At 42.2% G+C, this 19,367-nt stretch overlaps 1 protein-coding gene across 2 annotated transcripts; it reads left to right on the top strand.

The window, feature by feature from the left end:
• Positions 1-202: 202 nt before the first annotated feature.
• Positions 203-19,020, top strand: qtrt2 (queuine tRNA-ribosyltransferase accessory subunit 2). 2 transcript variants are annotated; one of them, XM_034706602.1, is made up of 9 exons: positions 203-411; positions 499-745; positions 834-889; positions 2,977-3,053; positions 4,937-5,146; positions 7,296-7,495; positions 11,401-11,552; positions 17,406-17,520; positions 17,659-19,020. In XM_034706602.1, the coding sequence occupies exons 2-9, from the start codon at positions 528-530 to the stop codon at positions 17,900-17,902; spliced, it is 1,272 nt and encodes a 423-aa protein (XP_034562493.1). In that variant the 5' UTR covers positions 203-411; positions 499-527; the 3' UTR covers positions 17,903-19,020. The 2 variants fall into 2 exon arrangements, with proteins under 2 accessions (XP_034562493.1, XP_034562492.1); XM_034706601.1 differs by having other exon boundaries at positions 11,401-11,570.
• Positions 19,021-19,367: the final 347 nt, after the last annotated feature.

The raw sequence follows: 19,367 nt of genomic DNA, 5'->3' as shown, positions 1-19,367 counted from the left end.
AATCCCATCTCTACAAATGAGTGTTTGAAATACACTAAAACTGAACGGCACCTTTATAACAAAAAAACTGTATATTTTTATACTTTGTTCATTAAATATGTGTACTACAACATAGTAAAACCTATACAGTCTATGAGTAAAACCAACAAACTGTTTTTAAGATGCGCAGTGTTATTTTTTATATAGTAGTGGCGCGCAGGAAGTGATGACGACATATTCCTGCGACTTGTAGTTCCTGTATCGTAGTGGAATCGGAATACTGTAGTTAGTCGGCTGAAAGGGGTTCATGTTTTAATATTTTTTAATAATTATAACCAGGGCCATTTTAAACATGTAGTTAATGTTTCAGGTTTGTCGTTTGAGAGCTGTTCAGGTTTTGACTCGGCGATAGTTGGACCTAAGTCACAACACGTGAGTAGGCTAGTTACCAACGTGGCTCATTCACACGATCTGCCAACATTGCCTGATGTTACTGTCATTTAACTCTCTGTGTTTTAGGAAGGACGTGGAGCTGTGAAGGAGCTCCCATGGCTGGCGGCAGGATGAAGCTGGAGCTGAGCCGTGTGATCCAGGGGAGAGGTCGGCTGGGTGTCCTGAGGGGACTCGGCAGGACGGGGCAGCACTCTCTAGAAGTCCCGGGCTGTCTGTTGTACACACACTTCGGCACTGTACCCCACCTGACCCAGGAGACACTGCACACTCTGAGCAGCCTCCCCTCCGTCACACAGGTCACCCTGTCCAACATGTAAGCAGCTGAACCCATCACACTCACAAACAAACATACACAACTGACTGCGAGCTAACATCCACCTGCATCACCTGTCCCTCTCCAGAGCAGAGCACCTGGAAGTGCTGGAGGAGTTTAAGGAGGGGCTCTGGAAGTTTGCAGGTATTTGTGCTTCATATTCTCATTTTTCAGTACCACCTATCTTTCAGAGAGTTATCAGCAGTAGAGGGGTGAAGAGGATGAATTGTGACATACGAGCAGGCGTTCGTAATGTGCAGAGCTCATCTTAATGTCAGTCAAAGCACCAGATATTAGAATGAACTGATCTGTAGCTGTATACTGGATGAAATAAGTCTTTGTAATATGACAGCAGATTCCACACAGTGCTGAACATGTGAATAGTTCAAGCTGAGACTTTAAGTTCACTTGGATTATGGAGTGCAACATAAAGAGCAGGTGTATCCAGATGTCTAAAGTGAACCCAGAATACAAGTCCCTTAAACCTGCATTCTTGAGTGATAGAGTCAGGACAAAAACACGTCTGATCATATAGAAATCAACATAAAAAGACCCACTTCCTCTTAACTCATCGACTGTGTGAAGCTCAGAAAGATAAATGTAAGGTCTGGATGGCTAGTTTGAGGACTTCTTTATTACAGCCTTCAAAGTTCAAAGTCGTCTTTGTTGTCAAAAACTGCAGTATGCACCAGACATAAAGAGGATTTGATATTACGTTTCTCTCTCAGACCCTGGCAATGACAACAACAGATCAGGGTCAGTGACCGGGTTAAGTCTATGAAGGGGGCACTATGGGAAGAGGGGGCAAAACAGGTAGAGATGTTCATTTTCAGACAGAAACAAATAGATGGTAGAGTGTGCCTACCTGTGATTGAATCATTGTCACCACAGCAACCTGTAAATTAAGGTAAAAGCATAGCAGTACTGAATTCAACCTGCTTGCTGAGTTATGGTCTCCTCTCTCTTGAATGGAAAACAAACAAACAAACAAACAAACAAACAAACAAACAAACATGGCAGCAACAAAAAAGAAGCAAATGATAAGTTTTAGAGGGACAGACCTCATGTGTGTGTGTGTGTTTGTGTGTGTGTGAGTGTGTGTGTGTGTGCGTACATGTGTGACATGGTAAAGCGCTTCGTGGTTCTTCTCTTCAGTCTGAAAATTACGTAGTTTAGCTTTTTATGAGAGAAAATGTCACCTTTCCCAGCAGACTGTGACTCACTCACATGATTACATGAACATAGTTTGAACTCAATGTTTGTGAGCTTTTACAGATCTTAAAATAAATTGTGAACATGAATGTATTTATTAAGCTGTTTTTTTTCCCCTTAAATGTCTGTTGTTTGAACTTTTCTGTGTTAAGATGGTTAGTCCTTTGACTGCAGCAGCTTTTGTCGTCTGTCACAAAACATCTGAACAAATACATCTGATCAAAGTCCATCATCCTCGTGTGACAGGCTGTGGTGGAGGGCTGTTTTAAATGAACCTTCATGCTGCTGTGTTGTGCTGTTTGTGTTATTTATCCCCTTGCATGAGTCATAATGGAGAAGAAGGAGACATCAGACACTCTGTCTCTTACTTGTATGACTCCACGATTGATGTAAATTTCATGCATGCACAACATGCACATTTAGTCTGAAGAGCTAAAGATATATGAATGAATTGCCGGTGGCTCAATTTAAACGGCTTGAGCTAATTTCTTCCTAACATGCGGTGTGCTGTCTTTAATACTGGCAAGCTGATTAGCTCCATGAGCCTGACGACAGTGGTGCTGTTCTCAGTCATGTTTAAAGGCCCCTGAGGACTGACCCTGTTTGGCTTTGCTGTATAGCAGTAAGCTCTCTCCCGCCTCAGGAAGGGACCGGAAATTAGAAAAATAATCATTGTGGTGCCACTTGTTGTAAACTGTCAGGGGATTACTGCGGTGCTGTCTCTTTGGTCCCACAGTGGTAGGGTAGTGGTTGGATAATTAGTGATAATAAACATATTTTCTGCTATGAAGCCCTTTGTTTTCTGCACCTTTTGATCATCTGCTGCAGCTGGGTCTGCTGATAAGACCGTGCCTCAATCCCTTCCTCTGACGTAGAGTCTCCACATTAATGTGAAGTAATGAAGCGTTTTAGCCCGCCACCTTGCTTTGCTCTCAGCCTGCCTTCATTTGATCCATTAGTCTGCACTTATTTTGTTTGAGTCACGTGTGGTGATCTTTTTTTTTTTGTGCTCTGAGCAGGTCTACATGACACTGTCCTGTACTGCTCGCTGCATGACCCTGCGACCTCCTGCCCGACAGGTTACACCACAAACAAGGTGAGACTCTAAAGGATGAATTCCACATTTTTAGAAAGCTGCTGTTCACTCTCATGTGTACTGTCTGTAGATGCAGCTGTGTTCCTGTTAGCTTAGCACAGGGTACAGAACACAGGGAACCAGCTAGCCCGGCTCTCTTCAAGGCTCAGACTCTACATGATGTGGCCTTGTTTTGAAAGGGACGTTAATGAATGTATGTGTTATTTGTGATGACCAGCAGGGGGCGATTTAATTCTTTATGAGAAATTTAGGACATGAGTAACTTCCCACATGATTTATTGCCTTATTAATTGTTTTCCTCATGATTTAAAGTCGTTAATTACCAGTACTGAGTCCCCTGAATAAACATGATGTTAATTTTATTGATATTTGGGGTCCTGGTTTAGCCTTGCAGATAGTGGTCACTGGTTTGACTCCTGGCCTTGACCCTTTGCTTGACTTCAGCCCCCACATTCAGTGTCTCTACACAACTTTAAAACATGAATACTTGATGTGAGGTTAGATTATGTTCACGTCTTAAACACAGTCAGTGTTCAGAGAGGGAATGAGCAGCCTGACAACAGCTCCAGGAGTTAGTTTTGGCTGTGTATCAGCAGTAAGACAAACTTTACATAACCAAGCCCCACTTTCCTAGTCTACATGTTTAATTTTTTAACAAGTGAGCGTTATAGAAGCATCATGCTCATGCAGCAACTTCCATTGATGGAAAATTAAGCCAATTCAGCAGTGATAAAAACTGCAGTTCGTCCAGCATCCACTTCTGCAGTCAGCAGAAGTCAAGGAGTCCCTGTTAGGTCCTATGCTAACTAGGGATGTCGGGATTAACCGTTTTCACTATTAACCATGCTTAAAAGTGTCACGGTTAACCTAATCTTGAAGGCTCCACGACACACAAGTTTTTGTATGGTCTCTGTCAAAAAGGGACAGGTACATTATGCTGGTCCTGCAACTTGTAAATGAAAAATGAGTGACACCTGTGCCGGGCTTCTCCGTCATTTAAAAGTGTGAGACAGCCGCCTCCGCCTATTTCCATCTCTCACAATAATCGTACCACCAAAATCTTTAATCATTGCATCCCTAATGCTAACTCAGAATTAAACATTTTTACCATAGACTGTAAATAAAAATGGACAGGGTTGCTCCGCCTCTTCCCGTTGTACGGTTCTGAAGCCAAAAAATCACGCTCCTGGGCGCAGCCATTGTGCAGCCAGAGCCTGCGAAGCCACTTTAACGAGCTCCACCCTACAGTGTAGCGTCATAAGACGCTGTGTGTCCTTTGAAGTTTCCCTCTACGGCGGCTGTGAATCAAAGGAAACCCGGAAGTAAAACCCCGTTTTTTAAACTCTAATAACTAACGAAAAAGAAACTTTTCTGGAAAAAGAGGCCTTGAACACAAAACAGTCAAATAATAAATACAGATCACCACAGCGTACGGATGTGAGAAACATTCGTACGACATGTATTTATTTTTTAAAGTTTGACTGCTCCCCCATTTAAATGAATAGGGGAGACAGAGTTTTTGACCTATACTGCAGCCAGCCACCAGGGGGCAGACACTCTGCTGAAAGCTTCACTTCCAGCCGAGCGAGATGCACCCCTGATATTTACTGCCTGGTTAAAAGAACAGTTTCAGGTATAACGCTCATTTGGTGGTGTGGTTCAGTCTGTGGTTACTTACAGAGCTAGCATAGCTTCTACTTATGCTATCTAGCTACTTTAGCAGTGATATTAATACTTTGATTTACCTCTGAGCATAACAGTAAACAAGGTTTCCTTTATACAAACCCTAACGATAACATTTTCCATTCAAATTAAAAGAAACACCACCGGCTCTATTTCCTTTTAGGTGTCTATAACATGACGTTCTCTCCATGTGTAACCAGACAGTGTCTGTGTGGGGCAGTGGCGGCCGCATAGAGCTGACAGTGGACAAGTTCATGGCTCTCCAGAAGACGGTGAAGCCGGACTGGTACCAGAGCATGGCAGATGGAGAGACATGGCAGAACAACACCTCTCGAAAAAGGGTTCGAAAGTCAGTGGATCGAACTCTGGCCCACCTGGACGAGTGTCTGCAGGTGCACCAGAAATCACAGGTACACACTACTACTACACACACAAACACACACACAACTTGCATCACAAACACGCGCAATCATTTGCTCAAACCATTTTCCTCTTACATTTGCGAAGCAGTCATGCACAGCACCAGCACACGGGACGAGGATCGATGTGTGTTGTTGTGCCACGGCTGGAAACACAGTGAGATTAGGAGGAATACATTATCAGCAGGTACAGCAGGTGTTGTCAGGCCCTGGCTTCATGCATGACTAATGAAATCAGCTGTGTTTGTGTCTTTTAAGAGCTCCGGGCTGATACTTCATTTCATGATAGAGAGAGCAACGCTGATCACATATGAAAGAGGTGCAAGCGGATTGTCATGAGTCAGACATATAATGCTGTGCTTCAGTGGAGTTAATACATTTTTAGCTTGTTCTGTCTTCCTCTTCTGTGTATTTATTCATGAAGTATTTCACTAAACTAAATGTTATAACTACAGACTCTTCTGTGGATTTTATGTCTTTGGCTGCTAACCTGTTTTCTGCAAGGTAATAAATGTTGAGTCTGGGCAGACATTGGCCACGGTTACATGATGTTTTTTAATTCAGAATTAATTATTCAGAATTAAATAATTCAGAATTAAAGTATTCTCCTTCGTGTTTACATGGAAATAGTAATTCCGAATTGAGGCTTACATGGAAAACACTTTAATCGTCTTTATTCAATTCCGCTTAAGGACAGGGGCGGGCGTGACGTATCTACCGGAAGAAAACAGACTCCAGTTCCTGCTTCTTTTATTTTCAGTTACAACATGGAAGACCACACAATAAGTACAATTCTTGCTTTGATTTTGATTATAGTTTTGAATAAGCAGCTTGACACAAACATACTGCTTCACTTTCGTCAGCTGAGGAGGAGAAGAGAGATAGAGGACCGGAGAAGGGAGGCGGAAGACCGTACTTTGGCGAATCAAAGCCAACGGTTAGTGCAACGACTGCTCTACCTCAGCCCACTGCCACATCCCGCTCGCAAGGCCAGACAGCAGTGGATGAAAGTGCGAAACAAAGAATAATAAATAAAGAGTCTCGGCTCGAGTCCAACGCTTGCTTCGGGCAGCCATCCTGGAATATGTGCCCGCCAGCGCTGAATATGTGCGTCATTGTGACAGGACAAGGGAACGAGCATGCGCAAAACGTCCGGAGTTAATTTAAAGCGGAATGAACGTATACCAAGCGGCAACCTCCGGTCTAAAAATATGAGTCCAATGCGGAAGTGCTAAAAACTGCAGTTCATCGAGGATCCGCTTGTGGCTGGCTCCGGAAGTACCGGAAGTCACATACACATGAATGGGAAAAAGACGATCTTTACAGCAGAAATAAACATGTTTACAGCCTGGTACAAAAGACGAGTGTAGTCTGGATAGCTCATTTCTTGATCGGCTCTCACTGTGAGGGGGGTGATTTTTTTTCTAATGCTGCAATTTCAAAGATATTGAGATTACTAGTCTTCCAATGAGAGGCACAGCTGCCTGCAGGAACGCTGCAGCTGTTGGCTAGGAGGCTCAAACTCCGCCTCTTTACGTCACACTGGCTCGACAGAAGCAGTATGGCTCCCGCCGACAATTGGCCTCAAAACAGCTCTTCAGAAACAGATGGGTGACGTCACGGACACTTCGTCCATATTTTATACAGTCTATGAAGTATACATGATCGAGGAATTATTCAATTCAGATTTAAAATCAGAATAAACCAGACGCTTACTTCAGATTTAAGTTTAATTCGGAATGGTCATTTTCATTCAGAATTAGGTGTTTACAAGGTCATTTTTAATCTTTTTAAAGAGGATTTGATTTAAGAGGAATTAAAAGTCTCATGTAAACGTAGCCAATCGAGCAAAATAACTAAACTGAACTTTGAGGTGTCAACTTGTCAGATGATCTGCTTTAATGCTGCTGAGTTTATTTTTTACCGCTTTTTGTAATGTTCATGTCAAGTTATACAAATAGAAATTGTCTCTTGCAGGTTTAATCTCTTTTTTCTTTTAGCAGTGGTGTAAATAAAATATGACATGTGGTTTGGAAAAAGAGCCATGTTTTGTTGATTTACATAAAAGCTTTCTCGTATTCTGTCTCTCAGAGGGCCTTACTGTCAGCCGTTTAATCACAAAGCTGTCTCTTGTTCGCAGGAGTTAGAGGGGGTGGAGGTGTTCGGTGTGGTGGAGGGAGGAGACATCCTGGAGGAGAGGCTGCGCTCAGCCAGGGAGACCGCCAAGAGGCCCGTGGCGGGATTCTGCCTCGACGGTCTTCAAACGGCCGCAATCGACCAGAACCTGAGGACCCAGCTCATCACTGCTGTGACCAGAGAGCTGCCTGAGGACAAACCCAGGTCAGCCCTGCTGAACGTGTGAGAAATGTGATGATTGATTACAGATAGAGCCAGGGATCATCGGGCAGGGCCAGATGAAAAAGAAGGTGTAGTGTTCAAACAACCCACAGTGCTGCTGTTACTCGTTATCCTGACTCCAGTGAGAAATGTGTCAGGCTTTGTGTTTATTCAGCAGCCAAACATCAGCCTGAAGCTGATCCATACAGAGACCAAATAAACACACCAGCTTGGATCAAAGTAATGATTTTCAGATCAGTAAATGTGTCAGAGTGATGGTTTTAACCAGATTTTAAGCTCAATTAAAGCTGAAGATTAGTGTGAGAATACATTAATCTCCTGATTACTTCTCACACAGTAATAACACGGTTTAATACGGCAGAGGAACTCAATACATCTTCAGTTTGAGGTTTATAGTGTACAAACACTAATTCAAATGAGATGATTGTAACGAGTACATAAATGAGTAAAGTCTCTTTATCCTCACAGTTTCTTAGTATAAAAGATTAAAGCTGTTCATCAGTGGCATTTAAAATGCTTCACTGATCTCAGCACGTCGCTCTGACTCAGAGATTCATGACACCAGTAAGAGAGTGCTGACCAATCAGAGAACTATCCAACCTGAATGATTACAGGTGAAGCATCTCACATACACACACATGCACACACACTCGCTCTGTCAGCAGGTGTTATCTCAGCTCTTCTTTAATGATGGCAGAAGAATATTTGATGTCTGTGAATTTAACAACATTTATTTAGTCAACAGAGAAGATGAAGACAGATTTATTAGGACAGTGTCCATGGAGTAAAAAGGTTTTATGTTTCAACATTAGTTCTCAGTGATTCTCTCAGTAAACACAGAAAACGAAGCATGATGTTGTCTTCTGTTTAACTTTAATGAGTGACAGCAGAGCCAGAGGGATTAGTGGATTAATTAATCTACAGAAATTAATTGGCTGCTGTTTTTGGTGATCAGTATACTTGAGCGTCATTTTAATTTTCCAGCTCCAGTATCTCCACAGAGGTGCTGCTCCCCTCTGTTTTATGTCATATATGAATGGAGCTTTTCTTTGACTGACAGCAGAGTGGAGACTTGTGCTGTTCGGCTCTGGAAGCTTATGAAAATCTCTTCACGTGTATAACGGCCTCCATGAAAACGGATGTCTCATGTTGGGGATAATGTATGGGTTGCAGCTGGATATGGGACTTAGAATACCGACAGGGTGACCCTAACTCAAGATACAAACACGTTGTCAAAAAACATGGATTTAAAGATTGTTTTATTGATGTAGTTTTATTTATGTACACAGTTTATTAAGAAGTAGTTCCAGTGGGACGTGGATTTGGCCTGATAGCTATATTGTGCGCCCATGAAGCGGTTGGCCCGGGCTCGATTCCAGCCTTTGCGGCCCCTTTCCCGCATGTCACTCCCCGACTCTCTCCCTGTTTCCAGCATTATCCACTGTCCTCCCCACTCTAATACAAGGTGCAAAAAGCCCCCAAAATATATATGTATATAAAAAAAGAAGTAGTCCCATTGATTTCACGTCAATTAGCGTTCCATGGTGATGGATTCTTATCTGCCTGTTGCGGTCGATTTAACATGAAACTGTCCTCATCCAGCTCTCCTACTTCTCTGAGCTTTGCGGTTCACAGACCTTTAAAAGTAAACAAGACAAATGTCACAACTTTGAACCCTGCTGCTATCATCACCACCGCTCATGGATTAAGTTTCTTTGATGTGATCGGTAACTGGGGATGTAACGATATATCGCAAATTGGTAAAAATCGATACAAATAAGGGTGGATTAAAATCGATTCAACATAATTTGTATTGGGATATAATTTTTAAACAGTAGAAGGCGCTATCTACATTATACTCTGCTTGTTCCACATCATTAAGTCTCTTGCGCTGATCTCTCGTCACTCGCTGAGTGGAGGTGTTTTAAGTTTAAAGCATGTTTCAGAATCAGCTGACTTCACACAGCGGAGATGCTCAGCTGGGGGCTGCAGCTGAGTGACAGGTCTCCACGAGCGCTTTTTTCTCCGCTGCTGGACTGATTATGACCCGGATGCGCTCCCGGCCGACACAGGACCGCGTTCACATACTTATTTTTCTCAGTAAGAACGAGTAGACAGAAAACTGGACACTGAGTCTAAAATATGATCCTGTTCAGTTGACCTGTTGCACTAAATCCACATGTTGTAGTCTTCACTCTATGACCATGCATCCACGGAGATTATTTATAAGCCTGCTCCTCACGTTGATATTCAGCGTGTTAACATTTTGAACACCTCAACATGATTCGTAGCTGTTTAATACTGTCAGTTATATACACTGTGTCATAAAGGAAATTTTGATTTAGGGGGAAAAAAAACGCATTTGGCATTATTTTTGACGTGGAAAACTTTGACGTCTTTTTAATGATTAAACGATAATTGATCATTAACATTTCCAAAGATCAATCACAAAAAATACTTGAAATTTACATCCCTAATTTAAAGAGATTTACCTTGTTTGTTTTAATATTTAATACTTTTATTTGGGAATCGTTCACTTTCCATTTCTCTATAATTGTTCTGAAATTTTCCAACAAGGTTTTACTGTGCGGTGATTTTAGTGTGCAGTGGTTTTAGTGTGCAGTGGTTTTATTTGAGTTCCAACACACCTTAATGTGTTTACAAAGAAATATAAGAGAAAAAATATATATAGCAACTGTCCATTTCTGAGAATTGAAATAAAATATAATTATTTTAATTTTGAGTTCAATCCAGTTTTCTTGAAAATCGTTAGAGAATCGTGGGTTACCAAAAATCAGGATTCGAATCGATTGGTGAGTTGAGTGTATCGTTACATCCCTATCGGTAACCTAAAGTTTCTCTCATCTGCTCCACTGTCATTGCTAGTATTGCTGGACAGGTAGCCTCATGTTGTTTTATCCTGCTGAAACAGCGTGCTAACCAAAACTAGTGTTTTAGCCACATTGTTTAACAATATGATGCTAATGGAAAGAAAACATTTTACCTCACCTCACGGTCTGTGGTGTTAACAAGCAGACGTAAAGTGTGTTGGGACTCTTTTCAGCGGATTGGTTTGAGATGACGTGAGATCAGTTTGCCTCTGGTGTTGCCCATGTTGCTGAAAGTTAATAACCATCGTCAAGGGGTTGTCAAGGCTTTTTCGCTAATCAAAAACAATCATTTTATAGCCAGAAGATCAGTAAGAAAGACGGGTACTTTATTACACAGTCTATGGTTATAAAACTCTTTAAAAATACCTGACAGATGAATGTTTTAAAAATGATTGTGGGTTGCAGCTCTGAACTTTTTCCTCCATACAGATTAAAACACTGAACTCACACAGTGTGCATTATGATTAAAAAGAAACAGAGGAAATATTGAAAAGGGGCCCTTCAGTATATTTAAAAAGGATTGATAACTATGTCAGCAGAGTAAAGTTCCCTTCAAGAGAACGTGGACCTTTCAAAGCTTTCCACTGGAGGAGGTTTCAGACGAGCGCTCCTCGTCTTGTGATGGAGGAGTTCTTGCGTGGCTCTGAGTGAGAGGCAGCTTCCTGTAAGGAGCTGTTGTGTGTATCCTGGAGCTCCCTGAAAGCTTCACTAAGTCTGCCTGGTGAACATGCTTGTCTCATGACGTCTCAGCTGAAGGTTTCGGCTGTCTGAAGATTTTGCCTCTTTCTAAAAAGCGAAGAGATGTTAAAATCCTGCATTGGGCTTGAGCTTAATTCAGCTGCTGCCAAAGAGTCAGGAGGAGCAGGTTATCTGAGAGCACAGACACACTTCTTCTTCTTTTCTTTAGCAGTAGTATTTGTTTACCTCTGTGCGTGTTACACTCATGTGAAAGGTATCTCTAAGTTTGAACTCTTTCTGTTGTTTCATGTGACTCAGGCTGCTGCAAGGCGTCGGACGACCTGATGAGGTACTGGCGTGTGTCGAAGCCGGAGTGGACCTGTTTGAGGGTTTCTTCCCCTTCCAGGCGACAGAGCGAGGCTGTGCTCTCGTCTTCAGCTTTGATGTCTCCCCGGACCCTGAGTGCGCAGGTAGAGCGCCCCCTACAGGTGTGGTGAATACTGGTGCTGAAGACAACTTTCTTATTGGGAGTTATTTAGAGGGTGAATGAATATCTCAGGTAGCTGCGCCAAAGTACAAAAAAATAAGTTTAGCTGAAGTACATCACATACTGATCTTTTGATTTATATATGTGGTGCCCAAGGACTCCATTACTAAAACAACATGTTTTATTGTTATTGGCTTAATGCAACAGAAATCTGAGCAGATGTAGAAGAGCTTTGTTAACTATCAGGTGCTCTGACATTCCTATTAAAGATGTACAAACTTCCTTTTCTTCATGCTGCGTAACTTTCCCTTCAGAAAACCATCTGATTCTGCTCATTTCTTCCACAAAGAACAGCAAACTTGTTCTTCTGAAGTTTGTTTAACCCGACATCCGCGTACACAACCAGTGGCGTCATGAACGTAATCGTGCACATATGTGACAATGCACTACAGGTCTTACAGGAAGAGAACTCTATAGAGGGCACAGCAGAGATCTTGGGTCATATTTAACCACCAGAGTCACGTGATGTTCCCGCTCGCTGACTCGCTGACAGTCACTGTTTGGTGACAGATTCCTCAGGCAGCTTCTGTGGGGAGGCCACAGCCCACCGTCAGCATCGCCCCCTCTCAGTTTTTCCAACATTTACCCCCGTGCTTTGACGTAACAGTGTCAGATTTGTTTCCATTTCTAGTTTTCTTCTGTCATCCTGCTGCGGTGTTGGCTGTCACATCTGCCTCCATACTGCCCCCACTATTCATGTACAGACTGCAGCTCGCGTCTGAATCGTGTTGAATTTTGAAGACATGCTGAGCCTATGTGCCATCAGATGGAGGGAATGCATGGACGCCATCATGAATACACACTTAGGTAGTTAAAGCAAGAAAATAGAGGGCCTAAGTGTGAATCCGTTAACAATCACTGTGGTTGTAGACATTTAAGAAAAAGCACAGAGAGGTTTCATCCTTAAGCAATGAGGGTGAGGGTTAGATTAAACTCCCTGAATTTTTCATCAGCACTTAATAATATTTCTCCTCTTGTCAAACCAAATGATCTTTGCCTGAAGCCACAGATTGACCTCTGCCGATTGAGTGTGATGACAGAGACTTTTCTCTTTAAAAGCTGTCGACATGTAAAAGCCTGGAGCAAATTGACATGTCACCATGTAATTTAAAGTTTGGTGTAGGAGGTTTCTCTCGCTAAATGCATGTGGATGACAATTAAATGGCAGTTTAACACGGTGGGAAATATGATTCCTCACACTGTAACAACACATAACATGGTTTTTAATCATAGAAGACATGAAACAACTGGAACCACTTTGATGTAAAGCTGGAGCATTTTCACCAATAGAAGCACAGAGCTGATGATTAAAGCTCAGTAATCAGCCCGGCAGGCTGATCTTCGTTTGTAGAGGAGGAGAGGAGAGATGTTTCTGGTGCTTATACAGATGTTAAGGCACATTCATCTCACTGAAGAGTCTAATTACAGCATGTTGAGCCAGACTCACATGGTTAATAAACAGTGGTAAGAAACCCTGATGTTCATTGGATGAACAGTCCTTCTTCATACTTGTTGAGGAATCATGCAGACTGAGTTTTAGTCAGCTCTCACATACAGAATGGGGAAGCAGTGTGGGCGTCAGAGGATTCCACTGTTTTGCATTCATATTTGGTATTTTTTTGTCTGCGTTGAGTTGCTGATATTTTTAGCCCCAGGTCAGTTAAAATAATTGGGTAGACAGAATTTCAACAGCTGAAATGAAATCAATGGAAACTCTTTCTGCAGCTCTGGTTCACAATTAGGTTTAGGCTCGTTGTTCTTGCTGACGTCCCAAGTGAAAAGACAGAGAAGTGTAATGACGAGAGCTGAGGGATCCGGCCCGGCCAGCTTAGGTCTTTGTGCTTCATTAAAAAGTTAAAGTTTCTGGACTAACTGAATGAAGAACAGTGCCCGGCAGCATCGAGTGTCAGGCAGCACTAATCCATTCTGTACAGGAAGCATAATGTAGAGGGGAGGGCAGTGACGGTGTCAAACCTGAGATTTCAAATTCCCCAATCAGCCAATTACAAGGCCTTGTGGAGGGTTGAGGTGGGAGGAGGGGGCAGTTTAGGCCCTTTTTGCCACTATGAACCTCATGCTAATCCAGCCTGTCTCATCGTTCTACCCTCTCATCTGACCTAGGGTTTCCACTTCCCTCATCACTTTAAATGACTTCTTGATTTACTTTAACATTTCTTCTCTCCTGTTCATCGACTTTTCTATATATTCTTCTGCGACAAAGACAGTACAAGGATAGAATTTGGTCCGTGCGGTTTAAGACCAGAACCTGTCTTACCAATTAAAGATATATATATAAAAAGTTGATATTTATATGAAGCTGAATAACTGGTTTTTTTTTTTGAGGAACAAACGCATTTATTGGACCTGGAAAACAGAGGTTAACAGTTTGGCTAGTTAAGGCTAACATGTGACATGTAGCTAGCTAAAGCTAATGTTCCAGCTGTTTCCTATTAGTTGAATGTATTATTATTCTATATTAAGACTTTCCAAACTATAGTAATGACAAAGGAAAAAGCAGCTAGTCCTGTACAGCTAGATAGCCGAGCTAGCTTAACAGAGAAGCGAAACCTGGCGTCTCTATGGCAGTGAGGCTAGCAGGTGTCTTGGTTGTTTCCTGTGTTTGAAAAATAAAATCTTCTCATAATTTAATTTTATATTACACAATGATAAAACTCAAGCTAACTGTACAGGAAATAAAAAAACAGCTCTCTTAAACTGGTCTTTCTAAGCTAACTAATTTAGCTTATCACAGAGGTTCAGGTTACTGTATTTGTACCAAGCAACAACCTCCAGTCTCAAACGATGAAGCCCATGCGGAAGTGTTATAAACTGCAATTCATTGAGAATCCGCTTGAGGCTGGCTGCAGAAACACAAGAAACCACATAGACACCAATTCAAAATCTTTGCAGCATTAATAAACATGTTTACAGCCTGGTTCAAAAAACATCTTGGCTTTACGAAGCTAATTTCTCTATCAGCACACACTGTACGGGGGATGATTTTTTTTTCTTACGCGACGGTTCAGAAGATATTAAGATTACGAGTTTTTGCCCAAATAAGGACATGACTGACATGACTTTCGGACGGGAACACATAGCTGTTGGCTAGGAGGCTCAAACTCTGCCTCTGTACGTCACACTCTGCCTGGTTGAGTTCCGCATTTCCAATATGGCTGCCGCCGTCGATTGGCTTCAAAACAACGCTCAGAAACAGATGGGTGACGTCTCGGATACTACGACCATTATTTATACAGTCTATGATTTGTACCTGTAGGTATTTTTCTTGCAGAAAGACGATGAAATCTAGTTTGGCATCCAGTTACAAAACAATACTAAAATAAAACCCCAGAATGAACAAACCATCAAAACACTAAAACATTATATAAAAGTACTCTGACTCCAATGTCCATAATTTATATCTCATAAAATGATATATATGAATAAAGATAGCTCCAATAAATAAAATAAAACCTCTAGAATAAGTAATGGATAAAGTAAGTGATAACGTATAGTTAGCAGGTAGTTATGGGAAATAAAATCCGGACAAGGTTAGACAAGACCCTGACGTGAACGTTAATCACCATTATCGAGGCGTTGTAAAGGGGTTTTGACCAATCAGAATCAAGAATCTTAAACAACGTGAAGAGCAGTAAGAAAGCTGGGTAATAAAAACAAGATAAAAGCAACTATAAAACCACTCACTGTAAGGCTGTCAAAATTGCTCCAAAATGACATTCGAATATTCGCTCTAACAAACCCATAGGTTCGAACCATTCGAATATCTATTTTTGCGCATTATGTCAATAACAGGTGGACAAACTAATACAAGGAGACATAACTACTTATATATGTGTTTTTATTTAAGATATAACATGCCTAAAACATACCTACACATTACAAAACAAGTAAATGACCTAATGGTCTATACCGTAACACTTTGAAGACCGGAGACCTCTCGCTCGCTCGCTCGCTCGCTCCCCTCTCTGTGCGCAATGCGCTGAGTGAGTGCTGAACAAGACTTGTGCGAGCAATTAAAGGTCCCGACTCTTGTCCCTAATATAGGCAGGCTTCATTCAGTGATTGAAGCAAATATTATTAACATTAATTGAAGTTAAAGTTAAAAATGAAAAAGTAGTCCACTTACATTCTTGGCGCTTGTGTAAAAAAAGAGGAGAAACTGCATTTTATCCCAGTGTCACTGATTGTCGGGCTCTTTTAGTCCACTGTCAATGTAGGGTCTTAGGCCTGACAGGTTATTTGTCAAAAACACAAGACAGTCAGTGTGAAGAGGCCAGATCTCTTTTTATTCACTGTATTCCCATCGGAGGAAAAGACGCGTTCAGAGCGCACTAAGGATCCGGGGACGGAAGGATTTCTCTCTGCCGTCTGCTTCACGCTGTGCATGTGTGACTCCTGTGACCTGTCCCTGACCCGTCATGCAGTGCGCCCACTCGCAAAGCAGCCGCTGATGTGTTTTTTTCCGCAGTCGAATCTCCATTTTTTTAAATATTCGAATATATATTCAAATTTAGAATATTCGTTGACAGCCCTAACTCACTGCCAGTCACTATGTTCACAAGCGTCCCTTCCCAGTAGCAACTTACACTTGTCATTGATGATGGCCGGCTAACTATCTAAACCAAATACATATTTTTCATGACACATGGATGGGGTCAAAGCTCTTGTGAGGAAATTTTGGTTTGGGTTGATTTTGGCGCCTCCTGTGGACAAAGTGTGAACTTCTTATTGCTTTAATAATTTAGTTCTGTACATGAGTAACTAACGATAAAAGCAAAGTGAATTATAACCGCCAAATCACTTACCGTGAATCTTTGTTTTTGGAAGTATGTTAGCAGCTGTCTGTCACTATGACTGGCCCTGCCCACTGAAGAGTTGTCAGACATTAAAAATAACCACACAGAAACAGCCAGTCTTTATAGGGATGTTGTTTGTTTGTCATCAGTATTAATCTCAGCCTGTTTTATAACCAGCCAAAAACTCCTCACTGGAGCTTTAAGTAGCTTATTTGTTTTACACGTGAAAACAGTAATAATGTGTCTTCATCACAGTTTCTAGTTGAACAGTGTTTGAGTGCCAGAATTTGTTTGTTTATGTATTTCTGAAAGCCTGTGATGAATAAGTCTACAGGTCCTACTTCATGTTTTGAACTCTTGTGTTTGGTTGAGTCGCCCTCAGACGTGAAACCCTTTCATTTCCTCAGTGTCTCTGTGTTTGTATTTAACTGCTCTCCGCCTTTTGAAGCCATAACTGCTGTCCTCCATGTTACTTCTCCCTGCTTTACATCTTATGAACTTTGGTTAAGCCTTAGCTCTTATACTTATCGGCCTCTCTTTAAGCTACATACACACATGCCCATTAATGCTTACACACTTTGTTACCCTCTGTTTGAACTGTTTTAGTTTGCTCTTAATCCATGTTGCTCTATTGTTGCCTTTTAATCCACGTCTTTTAATTTTATGCGCCCCTAAGGTCCACATTTTCTTCTCCTCTGCCTTGCGGGTTTTCATATTCCCTACATTCCATGTGTCTGCAGCCAGCCAGATATTCAGTCTCCATCAGCTCTGGTCGCTTTCTCCCCATGTGTTCGGTAAACATATTTAAAACCAGTAAGCAGTGTTTAAAGGGTCAGCCCACTGTTTCATTGTTGCCGTGGGGTTCTGTATGCTGCTGTGGCATATTTCCTGCTGTAGGATTAAGTTAAGAGTGCAGAGTTTGTGGCTTGCTGGGTTAATGAGATGTATGTATGTTGTTGCAGTGCTGGAGCTGGACAAAGAGAGGGACACCCTGGAGGGGAAGCAACAGAATGGAGATGTAACCCTTGATGATCAAACACAGATGACATCCTTTGAGATCAATCTCAAAGACAAGAGGTTTGTCGCAGCGACAATCAAACCCTGCTGCTTTTATAGTCAGCAGGAATATTTCCTTTCATGTGTTTATGAAACTAATGATTTACATTAAAGCTACCCGTTTCATTTCTTTGAACTTTCTTTTGAACTCTTCTTCAGGTACCATGACGACTTCAGACCCTTGGTGGAGGGGTGTGGCTGCTACTGCTGCAAGAACCACCAGAGGGCGTACCTGCATCATCTGCTGGTGACCAATGAGCTGCTGGCCGGAGTCCTGCTCATGATCCACAACACGGCCCACTACCACGGCTTCTTCGGAGCCCTCAGAGACGCCCTGGCCACCGATAAGCTGGGCCACCTCAAGAGGCGGGTACTCCGGGAGAGAGAGGGCTTAGACGGATAACTCGGGAGAGATAGGAGAGTGATTGATCTCGCTGTTCCTCCAAAGATCACTACACTCACCCAGAGGCAATCAGCTCTATCTCCCTCCTCCTGGTTCACTTAGGATAAACTTCGGCCCTGCAGAGACTTTGAGACTGAGTCACTCCGCACATCTCTAAAGTCATGCCTCTTATGAACAGAGAGCCGGGCAGATAAAGACAACACTAAGATGTTTGTCTCTGTTTGTTTCCCTGCTTCACGTCAGGAAGGTTTGTGTATTGATCTCAGCTGAAAGCGAGAAATGGGAGTAGGGTTAGGAGGCCGGAGAGAGAAAGGAGTTGGATAAGAAGTCAGGAGGAATCTGCATGAAGAAAGAAATGTGATGGATGGTTTTCTATCGACTCTGACCCTCCTGTTGTGGTCTGATTGCAGGTCAGCGGCTGACTAACATCCCCTGGACTCATTAGCATAGCAGCATCAACCTGCGGGAGAGCAAACCTGACCATTCATTAGAGGGGTTTGAAAAATGAAAACAGATCCTAACATCAAAATGTCAAGCATACATGGATTTCCTCAAGCCTTGTTTTGTCACTTTATACTTTTTTTATCCTCCTTTGTGACATGCTCTATGAATATTTGAATGTCTCTGTTGAACACCACATGGAAGAAGCTTTTCACACACATGCACACAGCAACTTTAGTGTGTGTGTGTGTGATGAGATTATGTTTGCACCAAACACACGGATGCTGTTGATGTGGTCTCTCCTGGGCTTAGGGAGGTTACCTGAAGGTTTGCGCTGACAGCTCCACCATTCCAGCTGCGGTGGAGGGATAAAGATCAAATAAAGATATGTGTCTCTGCTGCCTCCCATGCAGGCCTTCTGAAGGTGAGGAGATATAATTGACTGTCGGGCTGTGCAGATGTCTGAGGGGGAATAGGGATGGGCAGAGGTAGGAGAGTGTCATCAGCAATAAGGACTTTGGTGGGACTGAGCAGTATAAAGAAGAAGGTAAAGAAGAGGAGGGTTTTCAGCATCCAGTAGGCGGGTGCTTCAGACATACATGTGGAAAATTGATTCAAAATGGGTCTGGGGGATCCCTGTGGGAAAATAAAGACTGATTTTTTATAACTTTTCTCAAGCTCGGACCTCAAGACTGTTTATTTCATCATTTAATCCACTAGCAGTGAGATCAAGTCGTCAGAATAGAATAGGTCGTGTATGGAGAATAACCTCCTTCACTCCTCTTCAGTTATTAAAAGTTGAATGTGGGTTTCATCCTGGTCAGTTCTCTAACCAGATCGAGGTGAAGCAGCTGATAACAGCTGTTGATTGAGACAGCTCCTCACAAATCTATTACACTGCACTATTCCAATGATTCATTTTGACATATAGTTATCAAGCTTGTGACCTTCAGCTGTATGACAGAGTGGATCATAAGTGACTGATTATAAATAAGCACACAGCAGAGGGGGAGGGTCGTTATGA

The sequence above is a fragment of the Notolabrus celidotus genome, chromosome 17 (genome assembly GCF_009762535.1).
Source record: "Notolabrus celidotus isolate fNotCel1 chromosome 17, fNotCel1.pri, whole genome shotgun sequence".
NCBI classification, from domain to species: domain Eukaryota; kingdom Metazoa; phylum Chordata; class Actinopteri; order Labriformes; family Labridae; genus Notolabrus; species Notolabrus celidotus.
The sequence above is the reverse complement of the archived record's forward strand: the minus strand, read 5'-3'. Positions and strand labels throughout refer to the sequence as shown.